At 46.4% G+C, this 20,208-nt stretch overlaps 1 protein-coding gene across 1 annotated transcript; it reads right to left on the reverse strand.

Annotated features, from left to right (window-relative positions):
• Positions 1-10,994: 10,994 nt before the first annotated feature.
• On the reverse strand, positions 10,995-15,698 carry barhl2 (BarH-like homeobox 2). The gene is made up of 3 exons (XM_080196505.1): positions 14,753-15,698; positions 12,790-13,015; positions 10,995-11,283 (listed from the first exon to the last, which is right to left on the reverse strand). The coding sequence occupies exons 1-3, from the start codon at positions 15,279-15,281 to the stop codon at positions 10,995-10,997; spliced, it is 1,044 nt and encodes a 347-aa protein (XP_080052631.1). The 5' UTR covers positions 15,282-15,698.
• Positions 15,699-20,208: the final 4,510 nt, after the last annotated feature.

Genomic DNA, 20,208 nt, shown 5'->3' on the forward strand with positions numbered 1-20,208 from the left:
GCCAATTTAAGAGTCCTATGGACTCAGATCCCAAGGTCCTTCTGATCCTCTACACTGCTAAGACTCCTACCCTTGATATTATACTCTTTCATCCCATAGGACCTGCCAAAATGGACCACGACACATTTATCCGGGTTGAAGTCCATCTGCCACTTCTCTGCCCAGTTTTGCATCCTATCTATGTCTCGCTGCAACTTCTGACATCCCTCCAGACTATCCACAACACCAACAACCTTTGTGTCATCGGCAAACATACCAACCCATCCCTCCACTTCCTCATTCAAGTCATTTATGAAAATGACAAACAGCAAGGGTCCTAGAACAGACCCCTGGGGCACTCCACTGGTGACTGACCTCCATGCAGAAAAAGACCCATCCACAACCACTCTCTGCCTTCTGCAGGCAAGCCAGTTCTGGATCCACAAGGCCAAAGCCCCTTGGATCCCATGCCCTCTCACTTTCTTAAGAAGTCTTGCATGGGGGACCTTATCAAATGCCTTGTGGAAGTCCATGTAAACCACATCCACCGCTCTTCCTTCGTCAATGTGTTTGGTCACATTTTCAAAGAACTCAACTCGGCTTATAAGGCATGACTTGCCCTTGACAAAGCCATGCTGACTACTTTTGATCATACTGAACTTCTCTAAATGTTCATAAATCCTGTCCCTCAGGATCCTCTGCATCAACTTACCAACCACTGAGGTCAGACTCACCAGTTGGTAATCTCCTGGGCTATCCCTGTTCCCTTTCTTGAAAATAGGAACCACATCCGCAATCCTCCAATCCTCCGGAACCTCTCCCGTCTCCATCGACAATGCAAAGATCACCACCAGAGGCTCTGCAATCTCTTCCCTTACCTCCCACAGTAACCTGGGGATGAGCGCTGTTTGATTCAATTAGCAGCGCTCTCTGCCTGGTACAAGGATGATTACTCTTGCTCCCCAGGGTATGACGCTATCCTGAGAACTCAATTCATCCTGGTGGGTAGCAAATGGTTTCATTTCTTCAGAAACTGATCATTGACCCAACCTGTAAGTATCTTGTGTCTCACTTTGGACAGAAGTGGACCCTGACTGGTCCACTTCCTGATTTGCTTTGTTGAGACTTTCGACGTATCCAAAAAATTCACCAACATGACAAATTCCTGGGTTACTGCTGCGGCTGTAACACTTGTGTAAAAGTAAGCAGTTAAGTGCATCCACATTGGCTATATGTATTCCAGCTAGTACTTAAATGGATATTCATAGGCAGAGAGAATCAACACTCAACATTGAATTTTACCAATGTGATTAGTGGAATAGCCTTGCCTTCTTTGCCTCCTCTCTCCACATCAGTAACAGTCCATTTCGAACTGTGCTGATTGATTGCCTCTTCCAAATCTTCTTGTCTTGTTTGTGGCTGAACTTGTTTCCTGCCTCACTGCTACTTCTCTGATTTGGCATCATTGCTGACTGCAGGTTCCCACCCTAACTAATAAATGACACTATTTTGCGTGCTTTGTACACCTTTGTCAATGCTTTCCATTGCCCATTTAATATTATATTGACCTCTGCAGGTAATCTTCAATGAATCATCTTGTTACTCACCCCACAGACTAATCTGTCTCACAACCTATCATTCAAGGTGGCTCCAAAACTCAATACTCTGGTATCTATTTCAATTTTGTGATTTAAGTTGCAATTGTTTCGCCTGGGGCTCTCCCCCTTGAATTAAAATTAAATCTCTAGAGTATGACTGATGGTTTAGGCTGGAAATGTGACTTCACCAATTCCATGAGCTCACGGAATGGTTTGGAGTCGAGTGCACTTGGGGCTGTGAGATTGCGAATCAGATTATAAATTTGGGTTCTACACACACTCAGGATTATTGCTTTGTGGTTTGCCTTCTCCCCTATTTGGTTCATTTGGAGGTGAATCCAAAGTGCTCTACATATTGTGTCCTTTCCTCCATGGAGGAGTCAAATGAATCTATCTGTCCATAGAGGGGCATCTTAGTAGATACTCTTTTCTCAACTTAATGTAAACTGGATACTCACAGTCTGAGGGTCAGATTTTTAATCTTTGTTACCAAATGCAATGATGTTCGTTTACCAGTTTAGGGAAGACACCACTCCTCCCTCCACTTTCCCGCCTTCTCTTTTCCCTTCCCTCCCTTTCCCTATGAACACCCATGTTCCCCTTCTTTTTCTCTCCATTTTTATCCTCGTGTCTTTCTTCCTAAATTCCTCTCCCATCTGGTCCCCTATCCCTCCTTCCTTCCCTCCCCTCCAAGCCCTCTCTCCCCTCCATTCCACTCACCTACTTCTCTCCCACTCACTCCCTCCTTCTCCCCTCCCTTCCTCACTCCCTCTCCCCCTCAATCCCTCCCTCTCCCCTCACTTGCTCCCTCACACTCTTTATTTCCTTCCCCTCCATCGTGTTCCCTCTCTCCTCCTCTCCTCTCCCCAACCTCACTCAAACACTCCCTCACCTCCCTCCCTCTCCTTTCCCTCTCTGCTTCCCTCTCCTCTCCCTCTATCCCTCTCCCTTCCCTCCCTCACTCACACCATATCCCTCCCTGCCTCTTTCCCACACTCCCTACACTCTCACTACTTCCATCTCTCTCCCCTCACTCACTCTTCTTCTCTCGCCCCGCCATCCCCAACCCTTCCCTTCTTCTCTCTCCCTCCACCTCCAAACCTTCACTGAAACTCTCCCTCCCTCATTCTTGTTCCATTCCCTTAACCCCACCCTCCCATCACTCCAATTCCCTCCCTCACACCCTCCACTCCAGCCTCCCTTCCTCTTTCCATTCCCACTTCCCTCCCTTCCTCTCTCCTGCTTCTCCCCCCCGCCCCCCACATCACTCCCACCCTCTCACCCTCCAAATCTTTTCCTCTTGTCCACCTTTCCCTTCCTCTCCCCCTTTTCCCATTCCTCTCTGCTCCATTTCCACTTCCCTTCCTCTCCTATTTTTAAACTTCTGCCTTCCCATTCCTCCTCTTTCCCAAACTTTCCCTCCTCCTACCTCCACTTTCCCCCTCCTCCCCCACTTTCCCCCTCCTTCCTCCACTTTCCCCCTCCTCCCCCACTTTCCCCCTCCTCTCTCCACTTTCCCCCTCCTTCCTCCACTTTCCCCCTCCTCCCCCACTTTCCCCCTCCTCTCTCCACTTCCCCCCTCCTCTCTCCACTTTCCCCCTCCTACCCCACTTTCCCCCTCCTTCCTCCACTTTCCCCCTCCTCCCCCACTTTCCCCCTCCTCTCTCCACTTCCCCCCTCCTCCCCCACTTTCCCCCTCCTCCCCCACTTTCCCCCTCCTCCCCCACTTTCCCCCTCCTCCCCCACTTTCCCCCTCCTCCCCCACTTTCCCCCTCATCCCCCAACTTTCACCCCTCTTCCCCCCACTTCCCCTTCTCCACTTCCCCTCTTCTCCCCATTTCTGTCCACCTCCCCCCACTTACCCCCTCCTCCCCCCAATTTCTCCTCTCCTCCCCCCGTTAGGCAGTGGCCAGTGGTATTTTCGCCAGGCTATTAATACAGAAACTCAGCTAATGTTCTGGGGTTTGAATGCCATCAAGGCAGATGGTGGAATTTGAACTCAATTAAAAAAATTTGGAATTAAGAATGTACTGATGACCGTGAAATCATGATCGATTCTTGGAAAAACCCATCTGATTCACTAATGCCTTTTAGAGAAGGAAATCTGTTGTCCTTACCTGGTCTGGCCTACATGTGACTCCAGACAAACAGCAATGTGGTTGACTCCCAACTGTCCTCAGGCAACTAGGGATGGGCAATAAATGCTGGAGAGCCAGCAGTGCCCATGTCCCACGACTGAAAAAAAAATTCCTTACTCCTTCTCCTACTTTCCCCCACCCCCTCCTCCCCCTCTTTCCCCTCCCCACTTTCCCTTCTTTCCTGCTTGTCCCCCCACTTTGCCCCTCCCCCCACTTTCTCCTCCTTCCCTCCTTTCCCCTTTTCTCTCCACTTTCCCCCTCCATCCCATCACGTTCACTCCTCTCCATTCCTCTCCCCACAATCTCCCCCTCCCCTCTCTTTCTCCACTCCCTTTCTCCTCACTTCCTTCCTATCTCTCCACCACCTCTGTCCATCCCTCTCCCGTCCCATCTTCTTTCCCTCCCTCCCTAACCCTTCCCCTTCCCTCCCCCTCCCTTCTTTTCTCTCTATCTCCCCTTCTTCTCCCCTCCCGTTCTCTCCCAACCCACCACCACCCTCGCCGCTGCCTCTCCCCTCCTTCCCTCTCCCCTCATTTCTGCTCCCATTCTGTCTCCATGCCTCTCCCTTCCCTACCTTACTCTCCACCTCACCATCTCCAGAGTCACCCTCCCAGCATGATTCTCCCTCCCTCTTTCTCCTCTCACCCTTCCCTCTTCCCCTCTGTCCCTCTCACCCTCTCCATTCTCTCTCTTTCTTCCCTCCATTCTCTGCCTCCCCGCTCCCTCCCAATCCCACCCCTCCCTTGCCTCTCCCTCCCTTTATTCCTCCCTACTTTTCCTCTCCCTATCCACTCCTTTCCTCCCTCCCACTCCCTCCCTTCCTTCCCTCTTCCTCCCACTCCCTCTCACTTTTACCCCTCCCACTCCCCGACTCGTTCCACTCTGCTTCCCCTCCCTATCTCTCTCCCCATCTCCTCTCTCTTCCCTCCCTCACTCCACTTCTCCCTCCCTCTCCATACATCTTTCTTTCTCTTAATTTATCCACCCCCTCTCTACTCTCCGTCCCTCACTCCCTTCCTTCCCTCCATTCCTGCATCCTCGCCCCTTCCTCACTCCCTTGCCCCCCCTCTCATCTCCCCATTCACCCCCTTCCCTCCCCCATCCTCTTTCTTCCCTCGCTCTTCTCTCCATTGGTCCCCCTCCCTCTCTCTTCCCATCCCTCTCACTCTGCCCTCCAGCACCCTCACTCCCCATTCCTCCCTCCGTACACCCCTCCTGCTCCCCTCACTCCCTCCTTCCCTCTCCCATCCATCCCCACTCCATCCCTCTCTTTCTCCCCGTCCCTCCCTCTGTACCCCCTCCCTCTCCTCTCCCTCCCTCCCCACTCCTTCCCTCCCTCTCTCCCGCCCTCCCTCCTCACTCCCTCCCTCCCTCTCTCCTCTGCCATCCCCTTTCCCCTTCTCCTCCTTCCCCTTCCCCTACTCTTCCCTTCCCCTCTCCTCGCCTTCTCCCTCCTCCATTCCACTTCTCCCTCCTCCATTCCTCCCCTCCTCTTTCTCTGGTGCCAACCCCTTTCCTCTCTGCTCCCTGATGTCCACCCCTCCCCCCACTCACCATTCAGCCACTCCCCAAGCTCACACCGCCCCCGGGGAGGCTTATGGACAAGTTGGTAACCGCGGGCAGTGGGAATAGGCAGAGAAGCGGGGCCATCACTCACAACTCCCCGAGCCCAGCACCAAGCCAGAGTCACACACCTCTGGCGGCTTCCAGTCACGAAGCTGTGCAAACAAAAACCTTCAAGCTACCTGTGAACCACTGGGATAACACCACGGTACGAGACCAGACAAGTACACCCCTTATTAAAACTGCAGATTATAATCTGTGACCCCAGTTACCTGGGGGAAATGTATATTCTCCCTCCTCAACACAAGTGACCGGGAAACATTGAAATTGTCTCAAAATAGATGTGTCTTTATTCTCAGAGACTGGGACAGGTGGGAAGAGGTTCGATTTGTTCCCTAAGAATAGTCACACAAAAGCGAGACTTAATAAGCAAGTGTACAGCACAAGTAGGAGACATAATCTTGCTTTTCTTTGTATTTTTTTTAAAAAGGAAATCTCAGTCCAGCAAACATCCTCAGCACCAGCTGACGATATTCCTCCACCCAAACCCCCACCTAACGAAAGGTTGGCTGGAGAGTGAAAAATCTAAGTTAAATCAAGCAAGCGGTCGGATCAACTGCTGTGTACAGCATCATGATGAACGGCTTCAGTTTGTGTGTGTTTATTCGAAGAGGTTTGCCGAGAGGCAGGCAAAGGGAGAGGGGGAAATCAAAGCACAACAATTCGCATCGTCAACAAACACGAAAAAAAAAGGTTTATCCGGAAGAGGCAGAATTAAATTTAAATTTCTTTATCGCACGGATTTCAGTCAAACGACCCAGCAACTACCATCAGGAAACAAGATATACTTTTTCTTTCCACGTGTACATGGGATTTAGTAGAATGTTACCAGATCGGATATTAACAGTCACCGGGCAAATAAAAAAAGGTGATGATTTAAGAACGGTGTCAATATCCATTCTACAACCTACAACCTCACGTTATTAACACAGCCTTGGAAGGTAGGAGATGCACAGCAATGCGTTGCCAATCCTTCGAACGGGTGATGCACCCAAAGCAAAACACACAACAACGCGAATGAGAGGTTACAACACAACTCCAGATTTAATAAACAAGTCTTCCTCTGGAAGAGTTTGGGCGGTCAGTCCCTTGCGGAGTTTGACACAGTGCTTGGGAGCAACATCGAGTCGAAGAACAGGCCCAGGTTCACGCCAAAGTTCGTCGCGGTTTTGACCACCCTCCCCCTCCCCGCGGAATGCAATATCACGACTTAATTCCCGCCCTTCGGAAGAGTCAATCATTTCAAAACATTTCTCACATCTGCCACTGTCGCCTTCACCTCCGCGTGTTTCAGCCTTGTTTTTGGTTTGCAGGTGGCTACATCTGGACAAACACTTGTCTACAATAATATTTACGTCGAATGGAAGTGTTGATATACTTGCTTCCTGGCTTTTTGTCAATATGAAGTCGCACATTAATTTGTGTACTTTAGAACATGGCTCAACACGACTGTTGGGACCCGTAGGCAGGGGTGCTGCAACAATCTTTCGATGTGATTGCCGGCGCTTGCACACTTCCAGTTGTGCGTTCTCTACTTGTGAGCGAACGCTATAGCTTCTCTCAATACTTAAAAGTGGGCTAATGCACAGTTAAATTTACAGAAGGTACAACCGATAAGGAATTAACTGTATTTTCTCAAGTGACTTTAAGAAAAATCTTGTCATTCAAGAAACAATCCGGTGCAAAAAAAGTTATTTTGAATGCAAAAACATATATAAACACTGGTTCAAACTAAAATGGCTAACTGGCTGAATTTATTGAAAAGTAAACCCCTTCGAGATACGAATGCCTCTTAATAATAAAACAGACGGCTAATCTAATTGGCGGAATATTTAGACTGCATACCTGCCTTATTGTCAATAGGAACACGAAGTTTATTGGATACAAGAGGCGTTAGGATAGAACAAATTAGTTTTTTTATGACTCAATGAATCAAACAAACAAGAAAAGCGTAACAGAATTTAGATTCAGTTATCAAGATTAGGATTATAAACATCAGTCCATTCATTCATTCATTCACGCCAGATCGGCTGTGATGCGACGCATCAAAATGTTGGTATAAAATTGGGACAAGGGCTATCTATTTTTGCATCCCCCCCCCCCCCCCCCCGCCCACCCCGCTCCGGCACGTTGTACTCTCCAACAGTCAACTGAGGGTCGGACAGTGTAAACTAAAAGCCAGAGGAACGCAATGCCGCTCGGTCGGACTGAGCGTTAGTCTCAAATTGTCTAACAGGATTAGGGAGTACAGCTTTCTGAGGCATAACGCCAGCCTCGCCAAACCGCCGCAGATTTCCTATCAACCGTTTTTGCAAGTGACCTGCTGCTCCCAACTCTGCCAGGTTGTTATAGTGGGATTTTTTTTGGTGGGGAGGGGCAGGACCTGAATCACCCAAAAATTGCTCATTAATTTAAATATATTAATCTGTGGCTTGGTACAGGTTGGCCCCACATCAGCTTGTTCGGTATACAGAGCCAACCCTACAATTTACATTAATAATAACCGCTGACAATCATCAACATTACAATTTAAAAAAACGGAGAAAACAAACGCTAACTTTTTTTTATATAAATCACCAATTTAAATGTAACTGTTTAATTAAGCCTGACTTATTTATTGAAGTTTCGCATTCCTGCGACTATTGATTCTACATTGTTATAAGTTTGTTTTTAATGTTGACATTATCTAGACTGCACGAGTTAAATGCAAAACATCAAACATTGGCAAAACTGATATTCTCCAATCGATTGTGTGCAGCCAGTTTGAAACGAGCTGAACAACTTTCTGAACTTGCAACAACGCTGCCAAACCGATTGTTGTTGCTGGATTTAAAACATCCCAGGGCCAGGCCATCAAGCAGGGTCTCGGAACCTATGACACAGTTCAGGCCTTGTACATTCTCAGCATCCACTGCTGTCCACACTCGGGAACACAGAAGCTCAAGCTAATGCAACCCATCTTGATGCGTGTGCAGCTCAGGCTAAAAAGGACCATCGTTTAACTGCAACGTCCGGTTTTGAGGGAAGATTTCGTTCGCGTTTAGCCCCCCTCCCGTACCCTCCAATCCCACGATTCGGTTGGTCCCAGCTCCCGTTAGCGGGCGGTTGAGGTGGTGATGGGGGGGGAAGAAACCAGTTTATTAAAACAACTGCCCTTGCAACGATTGTTGCTCGCATAAACACCAGCGTTAAGCCAATACAGTCTGTGAATGTCAACTTTAATACAGGAAATAAGTGGGATCTTATTTCCCAACGAGGGGGTTGATCAGGGATTGGGAAAAGGAAGCAGCCCCCAACGGAGCCAGGGTGACTTTTGCAAAAGGAGTTGAGGGGAGGGTGGGGAATGGAGAGAAATTAGGTGGGCGTTGCCTTGCAATTTATTCCCTTCCATTAGGCCTTTACTGAGGTCAATTTGTTTTTAACGCGAAGTTATTAGTGGAGGAATCAGCGAATGATTCTCCAATTACGGAAGCCAAAACAAATGTGCCCCCAGGCTGCTGCATTCTGGAGTGTATTCACACAGAAACGCCACTGCCACCCCAAAGCCCCGCGGGGCCAGAGATGGCCTCCCCCCACCCCCGCCTCCAAATGTATATTAATATCTATGTAACTTTATCATTTCATTATAATTGCAGACAGCCCCTCGGTTTACTGGTCGCGCAAAACCTTCAGAGGAAAAAAAAATAGGTTTTAAAAAAGAGAGGTGCTGGCTGACAAGACACGGGCAGATGGAAGTGTTTGTGAGCCTGTTCAGAACGCGGGCCATGCGCTTTGATGAATTATATTCTCCCAGGGTTAGTTATTAAGTGAATTCCTGGACGTTTTTATTTTTTTCTAAAAACAAAAGAAATTTCTGCATAGGTCGCCAATGCATTCATGGGACGGCGATAATCCAAATTGCTGCAATTTATACTGGGGGGAAAAAAAATCTGTTCCTGGGTTCACATTTAGAAATCATGTGCTGAATTTTATCGGGAAAAGTTGGGCTGAGCCGTGGCCGAAAATGGGGGACATTTATTGGGTGCAGTCCTTGCGGTTTACTGTAAAGGTGTGTATGTGTTTGGGGGGGGTGGAACGGGGAGGGCGGGGAGCTGGTTAGAGATTTGTCATCCCGCATTACAGCCAGATCAGACGGCTGTTCTGATGAGCTTAGAACGAGGTTGACTACAGCTTGAGGTTGTCATTATCACTGAGTCTCCCCCTCCGCCGCTCCCCCCCCCCCTCTCCCCCGGACTTTGATCGCTCTAGGTTTAGGGGTGTAGGTGAGATTATGGCTGCCATCTCTCGCATGGAGGATGGCTTGGCCCTGGGTTTTTTTTTTAAATTTTGCTCCAGTTGCTCACACGCTGAGCCGCCCTGCGCCTGCTGCCCAGCGAAACCGGTGCTGTCAAGCGTTATGTTTCCCCCCACAACAGCTGCCTGGCTGAACCCAATTCCCGTCTCCCAGGCAAGGCCAGCCAGCCTAACAAACCATCCATTATGATGCGCTGTTAACTATTCAGGGACAAAAAAAAAGGAGGCAGAGAGAGAGAGAGAGAGAGGGAGAGAGAATGAGCTTGAACCCATACAATATTCACTTGGTGAAAAAAAATCTAAATATCAAACTTTCGCTGGAGCAATCGTAATTTTTTTTGGCATCCCTCCCCCCCTCCCCCCCCTCCCCCCCCCTTAAACAAGTACGGTGATCAATTCTTTTCCCCCCCCTCCCCCCGTTAATATTCCCTCCCGCAACAACTTTTGCTGAACTGATAGATGGATTGATACATTGCCTACTTGTCGTCCCCCCCACCTCCCGAGCTATCTTAACAGTGGCACCTGTCTTCTTCCCCCCATTTCCATTCTTAACTGGCGGCCAATTGTTGCAGCGATTGTAAACCGGGGCTCGTGTCCAGCACGGGTAAACCAGTCGAGCCCAATTTTCAATTAACCAATTGCCTCAAGCTGTAGTCCTTTCCCTCTCTCTCTCTCTCTCTCTCTCACTCCCTCCCCTCCGCCCCCCATTCCCATCTGCAAAAATCAGATTCTCGCCAGCAATACAATGACATTCGCCACACTGTTCCGCAAATAATTATCACATGGATGTTATTAAATACATTCTTCCATTTAAATCGTTTCTCCTTTCTCTCTTTACACACGGACAGCAGAAACCGAACTACAAAACAAAGGGCTAGTTTACTCGATCTAAGTATTTATTTGATTGAAAAGACTGCATGAAAATGAGAGAAGGAAAAAAAATGTTATGTACTGTACTAATGTTTATATACTGCCAACCCCGGCGTCGGACAAACAATAAATACGCATAAATCACTCAGTCCTTGAAATGTACACTTCTTACTAAGCCTGGTGCATGCCACGTTCAAATAGAAATCAGTGCAAAGTTTCCAAGTCCATTCACCCACGACCTTTTTTTAATTCCGTCTCGTTTTTTGTTTTGTTTAAATTCCTTACATTACAGATGAGGCCGTTCTGTGTCTCTCTTGGCGGTTTTTCTTTTCTCAGTCTCTCTATTTTAATTTTTCCACCCTTTCCCCACCACACCTTCCCCCACCCCCAGTCTCTCTCCCCCACACACACTCCCCCCCCCCCCCACCATCACCACCACTTTCTCCTCCCCACCTCCAACATCCCCCCCCCACCCCACCCCCCGCTCTGTTTTTCACCGGGCGTGTGGGGTTCCGGGGATAGGGTTGGGCAGAGGGTTGAGTGCTGGCTGTCCTGCCGGTCCCAGGCCGTGGATGAGAACTCGCGGGACAAGCGGCCGCTGCAGCCCCGGGTGAGGCGGTGGAGTCCGATACATGTACATCGCCGCCGCCGTTGTGTCCATGTTGGTGAGCAGGCTGGGGTGATAGAAATAGGGAGAGGGGAACATTCTCTGCAAAGCCGAATAATTGCCGGCCTCGGCTAGTAGCTCCAGTCCGACGGCAGTTTGCCTTTTCCACTTCGTCCTGCAACCGTACAGAGATAAGACAAAATATATATTAGTTGTAGCTTTACTGTGTGGGGGTAGGGGGTGAGGTTGGGGGGGGGGGGTGTATAAATAATCCCGAGGTGAGACGAAGGAAGCAATGTTAGGAGATAAAACAGTCGCCGAACTCCCCAGCCCACAGCGATGAAATTCATTTGGAGATTTCTCACATATTTGAGTCACCGATCGATTGTGTAACTGGGATCCTGAGGATTTTAAAAATGACCCTTGACAGCAATCAGGGGCAGACATTTGTACAGCGAGGGACAGTCTTGGCAAATCACCGGGCCCGCCTTCCAGCAACAAATCTCTTCTGAGCGGCTCTGCGCTTTAATTTATTTAAAGAAAAAGGAGGCAAATTAGCGGATGAGCGAGGGAGATCTAACCGCAAGGTTGCTACATCTGAAACGGGAGAGACAGGGCTCGGATACAGAGATAAGGGAGTGTGTGTATGTAGGGAGGGGGGGGAGTTATTGCTTCAGTATCCAGCGTGTGTGCCCGCCTTTGCAAAGCAATTAACCAGGGCCGGGGAGAAGAGAATAAAAGTTTAAAAGTATAATGCATTAAACCGTGTTTGGGTTTGGGAAATGCTGATGTTAATGTTTGCTGACAGATTTAGCATGGTCGGGAACTGTATGTAATGATACAGAAAAACTGTGCCATCGATGGCAACTGGACGCCCATTCGCAAATCCAGTTCCCTTCAACTGCAACATTTTAACAGACAAGAGATGGCTCAATAATTCCTTTAACCAAAAAAAAACCTTCGCTCAGGAAAAAAAATAATTGAATGAATGAGCGCTTCTCTACCTCGGCGGCAATCGAAAAGATACTCGCGTTGTAAGTTCCATTTTAGAACATTTCAAAATTAAACTATAGGTTTTAAATAAAAATTAAAGCCGTGCAAATAATGCGTCTAGAATAACGCTAAGCTAAAATAGTTGCGGTTTCTGAACTCTAGTCGAATTGTCTCCCATTGCTCTGCAGGAATATAAAAAAATGCGCCCAATAACATCATCTTTAAAAATATATAAACCAGCTTCTATAAATTGGGCAGGCTTTGGCGCCTTTTGCCTTTCAGAAAGTTTGAAGGGGATTGCGTGGATAATGTTTAAATTGTTTGTGAATTCCCTGTGACAGTTATATCCGTTCTCAAACCGCCCCACAGTTGCAAACAGAAATCCGCTCCTTGAGCACAGTTTTAGTGTGTCTTGTGCAGAGATTAACCGGTGCCCCCATGTAGCTCTGGAGATGTTACACTGTTTGGTACCAGTTCATGCTGTTTAGATGGAGGGTGAAATCTTTTTTCTCTCTCTCTCTCTGCGGCGAAATTGTTTCTTTTTTAAAAAATAAAAATAAAAATCAGAGTGTGTGCCATCTGTATCTAACAAGTTTCCACCCGTGTCCTCTTTGACAAGTGCCAGTGTTCAGCGATTTGTACAGAGCTTGACAGGTACACGGATCGCGAAGGGCAGCGCGTCACGTACCTCCTGTTCTGGTACCAGGTTTTGACCTGGGTGTCTGTCAGGTTGAGGGCTGCGGCCAGATCCATGCGGTCCTGGACACTCAGGTACTTCTGACGCTCGAAGCTGCGCTCCAGCTGATTCAACTGATGGTCAGAAAAGGCCGTCCGCGCTTTCCGCGGCTTCTTCGCCCGGACGGGGGGGCTTTCCCGGCTACTCGTTATCTCGCGGTCGCCCTCTTCTTTTGTCCCTGAGACGGGGTACAAAAATTAGCAGCGCGTCAGTCCCAAATGTCACTCCCGAGGAACATTTGATTGAGGAAAAAGTTCCATTTGCCGGGCGAACAATCTGTGCATATCATTAACATGTGCAAAACAGCCATTTGTGTGAGTGTGTGTGTGTGTGTGTGTGTGTGTGTGCCCTCAATACCGTTCCACTTAATAGCATTGCTCAAGAAATATTTAATACAGATTATATCCATTAATTATTCAAAAAGCCCGTGTATTTAAAATGTAATATATGTAGATACAATTATTCTCCAAACCAACGGCCGTCACATAATAAAAAGCTAAACTTGGGAAGAGATGTGTTGGGTTCAGAATCTTTCGATGGATGCGAGCTTACTAGTGACAGCGCTAAGGTTTCCGGATACTATTTGTCAACTTTCAGTTTTTCTTGAAATACTGAGAAATCGATATGTCAATCCATCTTTATTTGTACCAGTTTTTGCAGCACTCCATGATCTCCCCTGCAGGAAAAACCATAATACCTCTAATTGACCCACTGGGGAGGTATGGGCAGAAAAATCGCCAGACCAGAGTCTGCATCTGTTTTTTTCTCTCTCTCTCTCCCTCTCTCTATTATGTTAATAGTAATCACTGAATGGATTATAAGAAAAACAGACCCCCCCCCCACACACACACATTTACACACAAAATATAACAAACAAAAAATGGCTGATGGTGATAAGGGAGCATTTGGCAAATGACCGTCTTCGCAGGTTAAGTAATTTTGAGGTTTTTTTGAAAAAGGCAGATCATTTTCTTAATCACACGTTTCCCTGCCTTGTACACTTGTTCTAACACCCATTCGGAGGATTAAATCTCGCGGAGAAAGAGCCAATTATATCAATTTCGGTACATTCCCGGCAAAAGAGAAAGGGGGGGGAGGTAAAAAATAGACACACGGTCCAACGCTGGGCCGCCCGAAATTTGAAGAAGCCCTCAAACCTTCTGTGTAATTCTCCCCCCTCCGCATTCAATCACCCCTCCACCCCCCTGTGTGACCGCGGGTGCATTTCTCCACTTTCCATCTTCTGTAATTGCAATGGATAAAAGGTGGTGGGGGCGGGGGGTGAACGATCACAAAACATTTAGCGAGTAAGGAGTAAAATAGGGTCTGTGCATTATGCCTCGGTAATTTTCCTTGGAGAGGAACACGCAATGAAATGCTTCCCGGGTGCTGCAGATTCGCAATTACTGCGATAGTTTTGCAAAGACGTGGGTTAGATAAAGACACAATATAGACACACACACACACACACACACACAGAGTATTTACTCCTATCAGTTCCCAGACACAAACAAAGGTGACAGCGAAACGCCACCAAAGCAAATGTATAAACAAAAAAATTACCCCTGAACGAAACAAGTAAACCTCCACTGACAGCAGAGATAACCTCTTCACAGTTTGCCGCTGTTATTTGAACGAAGGATCTCAGATTTTGGTCGCGACTGGCACCATTAAAAACCCTGACCATTCCCTCTCTCTGTCTCTGTGTCTACCCCCCACCCCCCAGTCCCTCCACCCTACCTCAACCCCCATATACATTGCCGCCCAGAGCAGCCAGAGCAGAGAGCCTGCAACATCTACAAGAACAAGTTAGTTGCAAATGACAACCCCCCCCCCCGAAAAAAAGAGAAAATAAGCAAGCAGCGCCGCTCCTACATTACAAGACGATAAGAGATAAGAGGCGAGGCGGACTGACCGTTACATTTGATGCTGTCGCTCTGAATGTCATCTCGCTTGTCGAGCTTGTCCCGGTTTTTAATCTCTTCGGGTTCCGGCTTTTGCCTGAAGGTCTCAGCCTCCGGTTTGGGGGTGTGGGGTGAGGACACGCTGGTGCTGTAAGGGGCGCAGGCTGCCAGCGGTTTGCTGTCGCCCAGAATGTCTTTGATTAGAAACGAGGAGGTGGAAGTCCTAGGGCCAGAGCTGGCGGCTGCCACTTGCTGGGGCGGCTGCTGCTGCTGCGGCTGCTGCTGCTGCAAACTTTGCTGTTGATGTGGGTGAAGGTTGTCCGCACCGAGATGTTGTTCCTGGTGCTCCATGGAAAGCGGCGACAGGGGAGCTGTCCCCACCGTGTCTATCTCCGAGGCCGGAGACGGAGTGCCCTGGTTTCGAAAATCTGGAGTCCTTCTGTCACCGTGGCGAAAATCACCGTTCCCCAGCACCGGGCTGCCGGAACTGTTCGACAAGATAGTGTCTATTCCAAAACTAGACCCGCTGGATCCTTCCATCGCGGCGGGGCTACAGTCTATGATTTTTAACAGTGCACCTCCATCACAGCCCCGTACTTTATAATTGAGTTTTACGATTAGGCTGTTCAAAGCGTTGGTAATCAGTGTGCGTGTGTGTGTGTGTGTGTGTGTGCACTAACCGTTTCTCTCTTTTTTGCTTGCAATATTTTAAAAAAATGAAAATATAACCTAACACGTGCTGTAAACTTTGCCACACCAAGCTAAAGCTGGGTTGGTGTTTTTGTCCTTGGAAGAAAAGAAAATAGCAAACAAACTTTTAAAAATTAATACATTCTAGGAATTTAAAAAAAACAATCTGGGTTAATCCACCACGCTGGCTGTGTCTAGTTAGGCAACTTTGTTGAAAGTTGAGCTGTAGGGAGAGGCAGTAGGGATAAAGTCCGAGACAGCACGATCTTTTGCAACGACTCTCTTCTACTAAAATGACATTTACTTCCCAACCTTACGTCACTGCCATTGCAGAGTGTCATATTTTTTTATTATTATAATCCAGCGCATATTTTATTACTCTTTCCACCCATTGGTCTGCCAAGGCCTAACAGGCTGACGTTTCAAGCCACAAGCCAATCACAAGCCAAGCATTTTATCTTGTCAATTTTAGAACGGCGATCGAATCCTGGATGTTCTCTTTTTTTTTGGTCGATTCCCCCAGCATTGTAAACTGCACACGCTCACACACTTCTACACTCTGGCATCTCAACTCGAAATGCAACCGGGGAAAGCTTGTACTTAAAAAAACAAACAAAAAAAAATTTAGTTAGAGCAGGCACCCCTTTTATTCGCCCACCCTCTGGAATCAGGCTTGGAAAAGGAGGCAAGGAATTCACGCGAACAATGGATTGCAATTCCACTATCCCTCTCTCCTCCATATCCCCTTTCCAAATTTCAATCACCGGGTCTTAGTGGGAAAGGGCAATCTTCCACACATCCCTACTGTAAATTAAACATTACGGGACAATTTAAAAAAAAACATGTGTTTGCATTGTTCTCTCCCCCACTCCTTCACCTCAACCACCCCACACCACCAGCCCTCCCCCCCTCCCCGAATTAGCACTTGTTTATTTACCAATTCAAGGCCCAATACTTTGGAGCAAACTTGATCTTGCAGCCTTGGCCTGTCTGGTAAACTGTTCCCGCGCCTTTCCAAACAAATGTTGCATTATTTTCTGTTGTTGCGGTACCTCAGACTGGAGGATCAGGGGAGAGTGTTGCATTCCTGGGGACCTGCTGCTCGGGGGGTGGAGAGGACGGGGGGGGGGGGGGCTGGTTTAGTAGCAAGCAATTGAAACAAGCGGTTCGCCCAGCCACCCTGCAATCCCGGAAGATTCCGAGCTCACTCTCTGCATTAGGTCAAATAAGTGAAATTCAATATCCTTAATACTGGCGCGAAACATATAAACGCTAAATAATTGTACAACTTGTTCTGCACTCGTGACTTATATTTGGTGCGTGTTTTGCCTCAACCCAGGCGATCCTGTTTTCTGCTCCTTTTTTTATTATGGCCGCGTTTCACCCTGTATTGTCTGAAATTGTTTGAGGAAGTTAATGGTTTTTGAAGCATTTTAACGCTATTCCGCCAAAGCGATTTCTGGTGCCGTTTGTGCGAAATGTTTCCATGTTTGCTGTGGGGTCTGGGGAGGGGGAGGGGGTGTGGAGTTGGTTGAAATTTCCCCACTAGTGTTTTGGAGTATCAACTTGTGTTAAATTCACTGTGGCCTCAAACCTGACTCTTGTTGAATGTCAGAATAATGGGAAGAGCTGTGACATGACTGCGTATTACTCATGATTAAGTACTGTGTCAGCCTAATTAGCAGGGTAATTATAAGGTGCTAATGAATGACTCAAAGTTTCAGAACTTCCATCTTACTTCAAGCCTTCCCTGTCGTGGACTTCTCCGACCCAAGCAACAGACGTTTTATCTTAGTTTGTTGTCTTCGCCGAGATTTTTTTTTTAAATCTCTCTACAGTTTTACACTTGACAATTTTAAAAAAAACTCAGAAACACAGTCCTATAATTCATAGACAATAAAACTAACGGCGCTGGAAATACGTATGCGAATGATATATATTGATTACTTGTTAGGCAACACGGGATAGTAAATACGATGCATGTAACGCTAAATATTTCTGTTTGTTGCAGATGTATAGCTATTTGTGAATGTGTGGGTGGGACTTTCAGCTAGGATCTAAATAGTCGAAATGTTGTTTAATTGAACAGAAATTCAATAGCCCTGTGGCGTGCAGAAAATATTTAAAAGGTGAGACTTGCAAATATGTGAATCAAAATATTTTTGAAAAAGATTAAATGCGCACATTGTTTTGCAGTTTCTTGTTAAATGGGATGAGAAGGTTTTCCATCATCCCTTTCTCTGGACGGTTGCATCACGAGAGGGATCTATCTATCCGACTATTTACTCTTCTAACTATCCGTGTTTCTGGATAGCACCCCCACCCCTCCTTCCCCCCCCCCCTTAAAAAAAGCCAGGTTGACTCCACATGTCAAAGTGATTGCTGGTTTCTGTACGGTGTGTCACATACCTGAAGACTCCCGCACCTCCCTTGCCCCCACCCCCCCCACCCCCAATGCATTTGAACTCAATATAATGTGCAAATATTCAACAGGGTGAAACTGTTCTGTCTGCGCCGCATCTTGTGCAATCTCGGACGCAAATGCGCCGGTTTCAGAAGCCAAGCCATGTCTAACAATTTTCTTCCCCCCTCGAACCATTGCATTCCCGCCATGAACAAATAGTAAAACTGTAGGCGGATTCAGATAAATCGAAGAGTTTTACACCGCCACTATTCAAAAGGCATGAGTTGGGTGGCTGGTGGGAGTGGGGGTTGTTGGGGAGGAATCAATGTTTAAAATGCCCGCATAAATAATTAATACAACTGTTTTGTGTTTTTGCATTTGAGAGACAGGGGAACGGCACAGCGCCCGGAGGGACTGGGTTTTTTTTTGCTGCCGTTTGGACCCTTCCCAAGCTCCCCCTCTCCAACTCAACCACCTGGGCTGAGTGAAAGTGGAGAACCAAACTTCACAACTGCCTCTCAACAGTCAATTCAACGCCGCATCCTTTTTTTAAAAAAAAACATGCATTATTATTTCTGCCGCTTTGAACCGAGTGATGCTCAGATTAACAATTGGATATAGACGTTTCCGGATCGAGTGCCTGAAGAAGATGTCAGGTTAACCAAAACGCTGACAGGACCTGCCCGAAGTAGTAGATTTGCAAACTTCAGTCAGCAAGGAGATTGGGCGGTCGAAGGAATCGAAGCTTGCGTTAGAAATCAATAAATACAAAGGCTGCATGATTTTCGATCTGAACACTGTGTACATATTGTTGGAGGTGAAATAATGTGTACATTAGGCTAATAGACCCTGTAATTAGATTCCATATATAGATTCCTATAGATCATTAATTTGTACACCTACGCTTATAGATTCAATTCTGTAATTTGATCCTATAGATCACATATATCTATAACTGTTCATAAGACTCCATAAATCTTTAACGTAATCCTACAGATCCTATGTATAACTTATATACCTACGCATATAGATTCCATCTTTCTGTATTTTAATCCTCCAGAAGATATATATATAACCCATACTTTGTTTAAAGACTCCATATATCAGTAATATAATCCCATAGATCTATATATCTATAACTTGTATACATACGCAGAGACTCCGATATCTGTAATTAGATCCTATGTAGCTATAATTAGTATACCAGTGTATAAAGACCCTACATATCTGTAATTTAGTCTTACATACTTATAACTTTCATGCCTTTGCATATCGATCCTCTATATTTGTAATTAGATCTTATTTATCATGCGTATGTATAATTTGTATACTCGTGTATATAGACCCTACACATATGTAACTTAGTCCTATAGATCCTATATATCTATAACTTTTATTCCCATGTATACAGATCCTGCATATCTGTAATTAGATCTTATATAATATACACATGTATAATTTGTATATAGACCCCACATATCTGCAATTTAATCCTATAGATCCTACATAACGTGCATACACCCGCATATAAATCCGGTATCCTGTGTTATTAAATCCTACAGATCCTACATATCTATAATTTTTATTCCCATGTGTATAGACCTTGCATGTCTGTAATTTAATCCTATAGATCCGGTATAACTATCATTTATATACATGTGTATATCGATGCTATATGGCTATATATCCGAATGGATAATCTTTCTAAGAAACATTTTGTGGACGGATAGCCACTGTAACCTGAACGACAGAATACCAATTGAGATCAAACACTGGACTGGCCAAAAGAACATTTCCTTAAGATTGGGCTGTCGATCGGTTACATTGTAGACTCTGTGGAGGTAGATGTTCAACATATTTAAATATCGGCCCCTTCTAGAAATTAACACTTGAAATTGAGACGCGCATTTCTTTCCAACCGGGGTTCACGGAGATAAGGAAATGAGAATAAATACCGCGGAAATACAAAGTCAAATGTCTGTTGCTTGAGTTGAAAATTTGTTCCAAAGTCCTTAAAGTAGTCGACAAACAAAACAACGGCATTGCAAAGGATATAAGCTCTAATGGAGTTCTACTCGAATCCTAATAACCGGCAGTTTTTCTATTGTTCTGTTACATTGTGGGGGAAAAAAACTTCAATGATCTAATTTGCAACTGATCACAGGACGTACAAAAGCTGTACAGATGGAGCACAAACACCGCACCTGTTGTGTGTCGAGTAACATTGGAAGCCCTTGAAAAAGTTCAGCGCAATTTATTCCCTATTTTAACATAATCCAGCGCTACAATATTGCTGTCTGATAGGTGAGGCCAGAGTATTTCTGAGATTCACAGAGAAGATATGTCTCTGGCACTTGCAACGCAAGTGGAGCT

Source organism: Carcharhinus amblyrhynchos, chromosome 9, assembly GCF_965287045.1.
Source record: "Carcharhinus amblyrhynchos chromosome 9, sCarAmb.v2.hapA, whole genome shotgun sequence".
In the NCBI taxonomy this organism is placed as follows: domain Eukaryota; kingdom Metazoa; phylum Chordata; class Chondrichthyes; order Carcharhiniformes; family Carcharhinidae; genus Carcharhinus; species Carcharhinus amblyrhynchos.

Bases quoted from the DNA above. Each gene is read 5' to 3' on its own strand.
- barhl2 (XM_080196505.1), bottom strand. From the start codon at position 15,281: ATGGAAGGATCCAGCGGGTCTAGTTTTGGAATAGACACTATCTTGTCG. The intron at 13,016-14,752 runs GTCAGTCCGCCT...ACCCCGTCTCAG, and splicing joins CGACAGCATCAAATGTAACG to GGACAAAAGAAGAGGGCGAC. The intron at 11,284-12,789 runs GTACGTGACGCG...GTACGGTTGCAG, and splicing joins ACCTGGTACCAGAACAGGAG to GACGAAGTGGAAAAGGCAAA.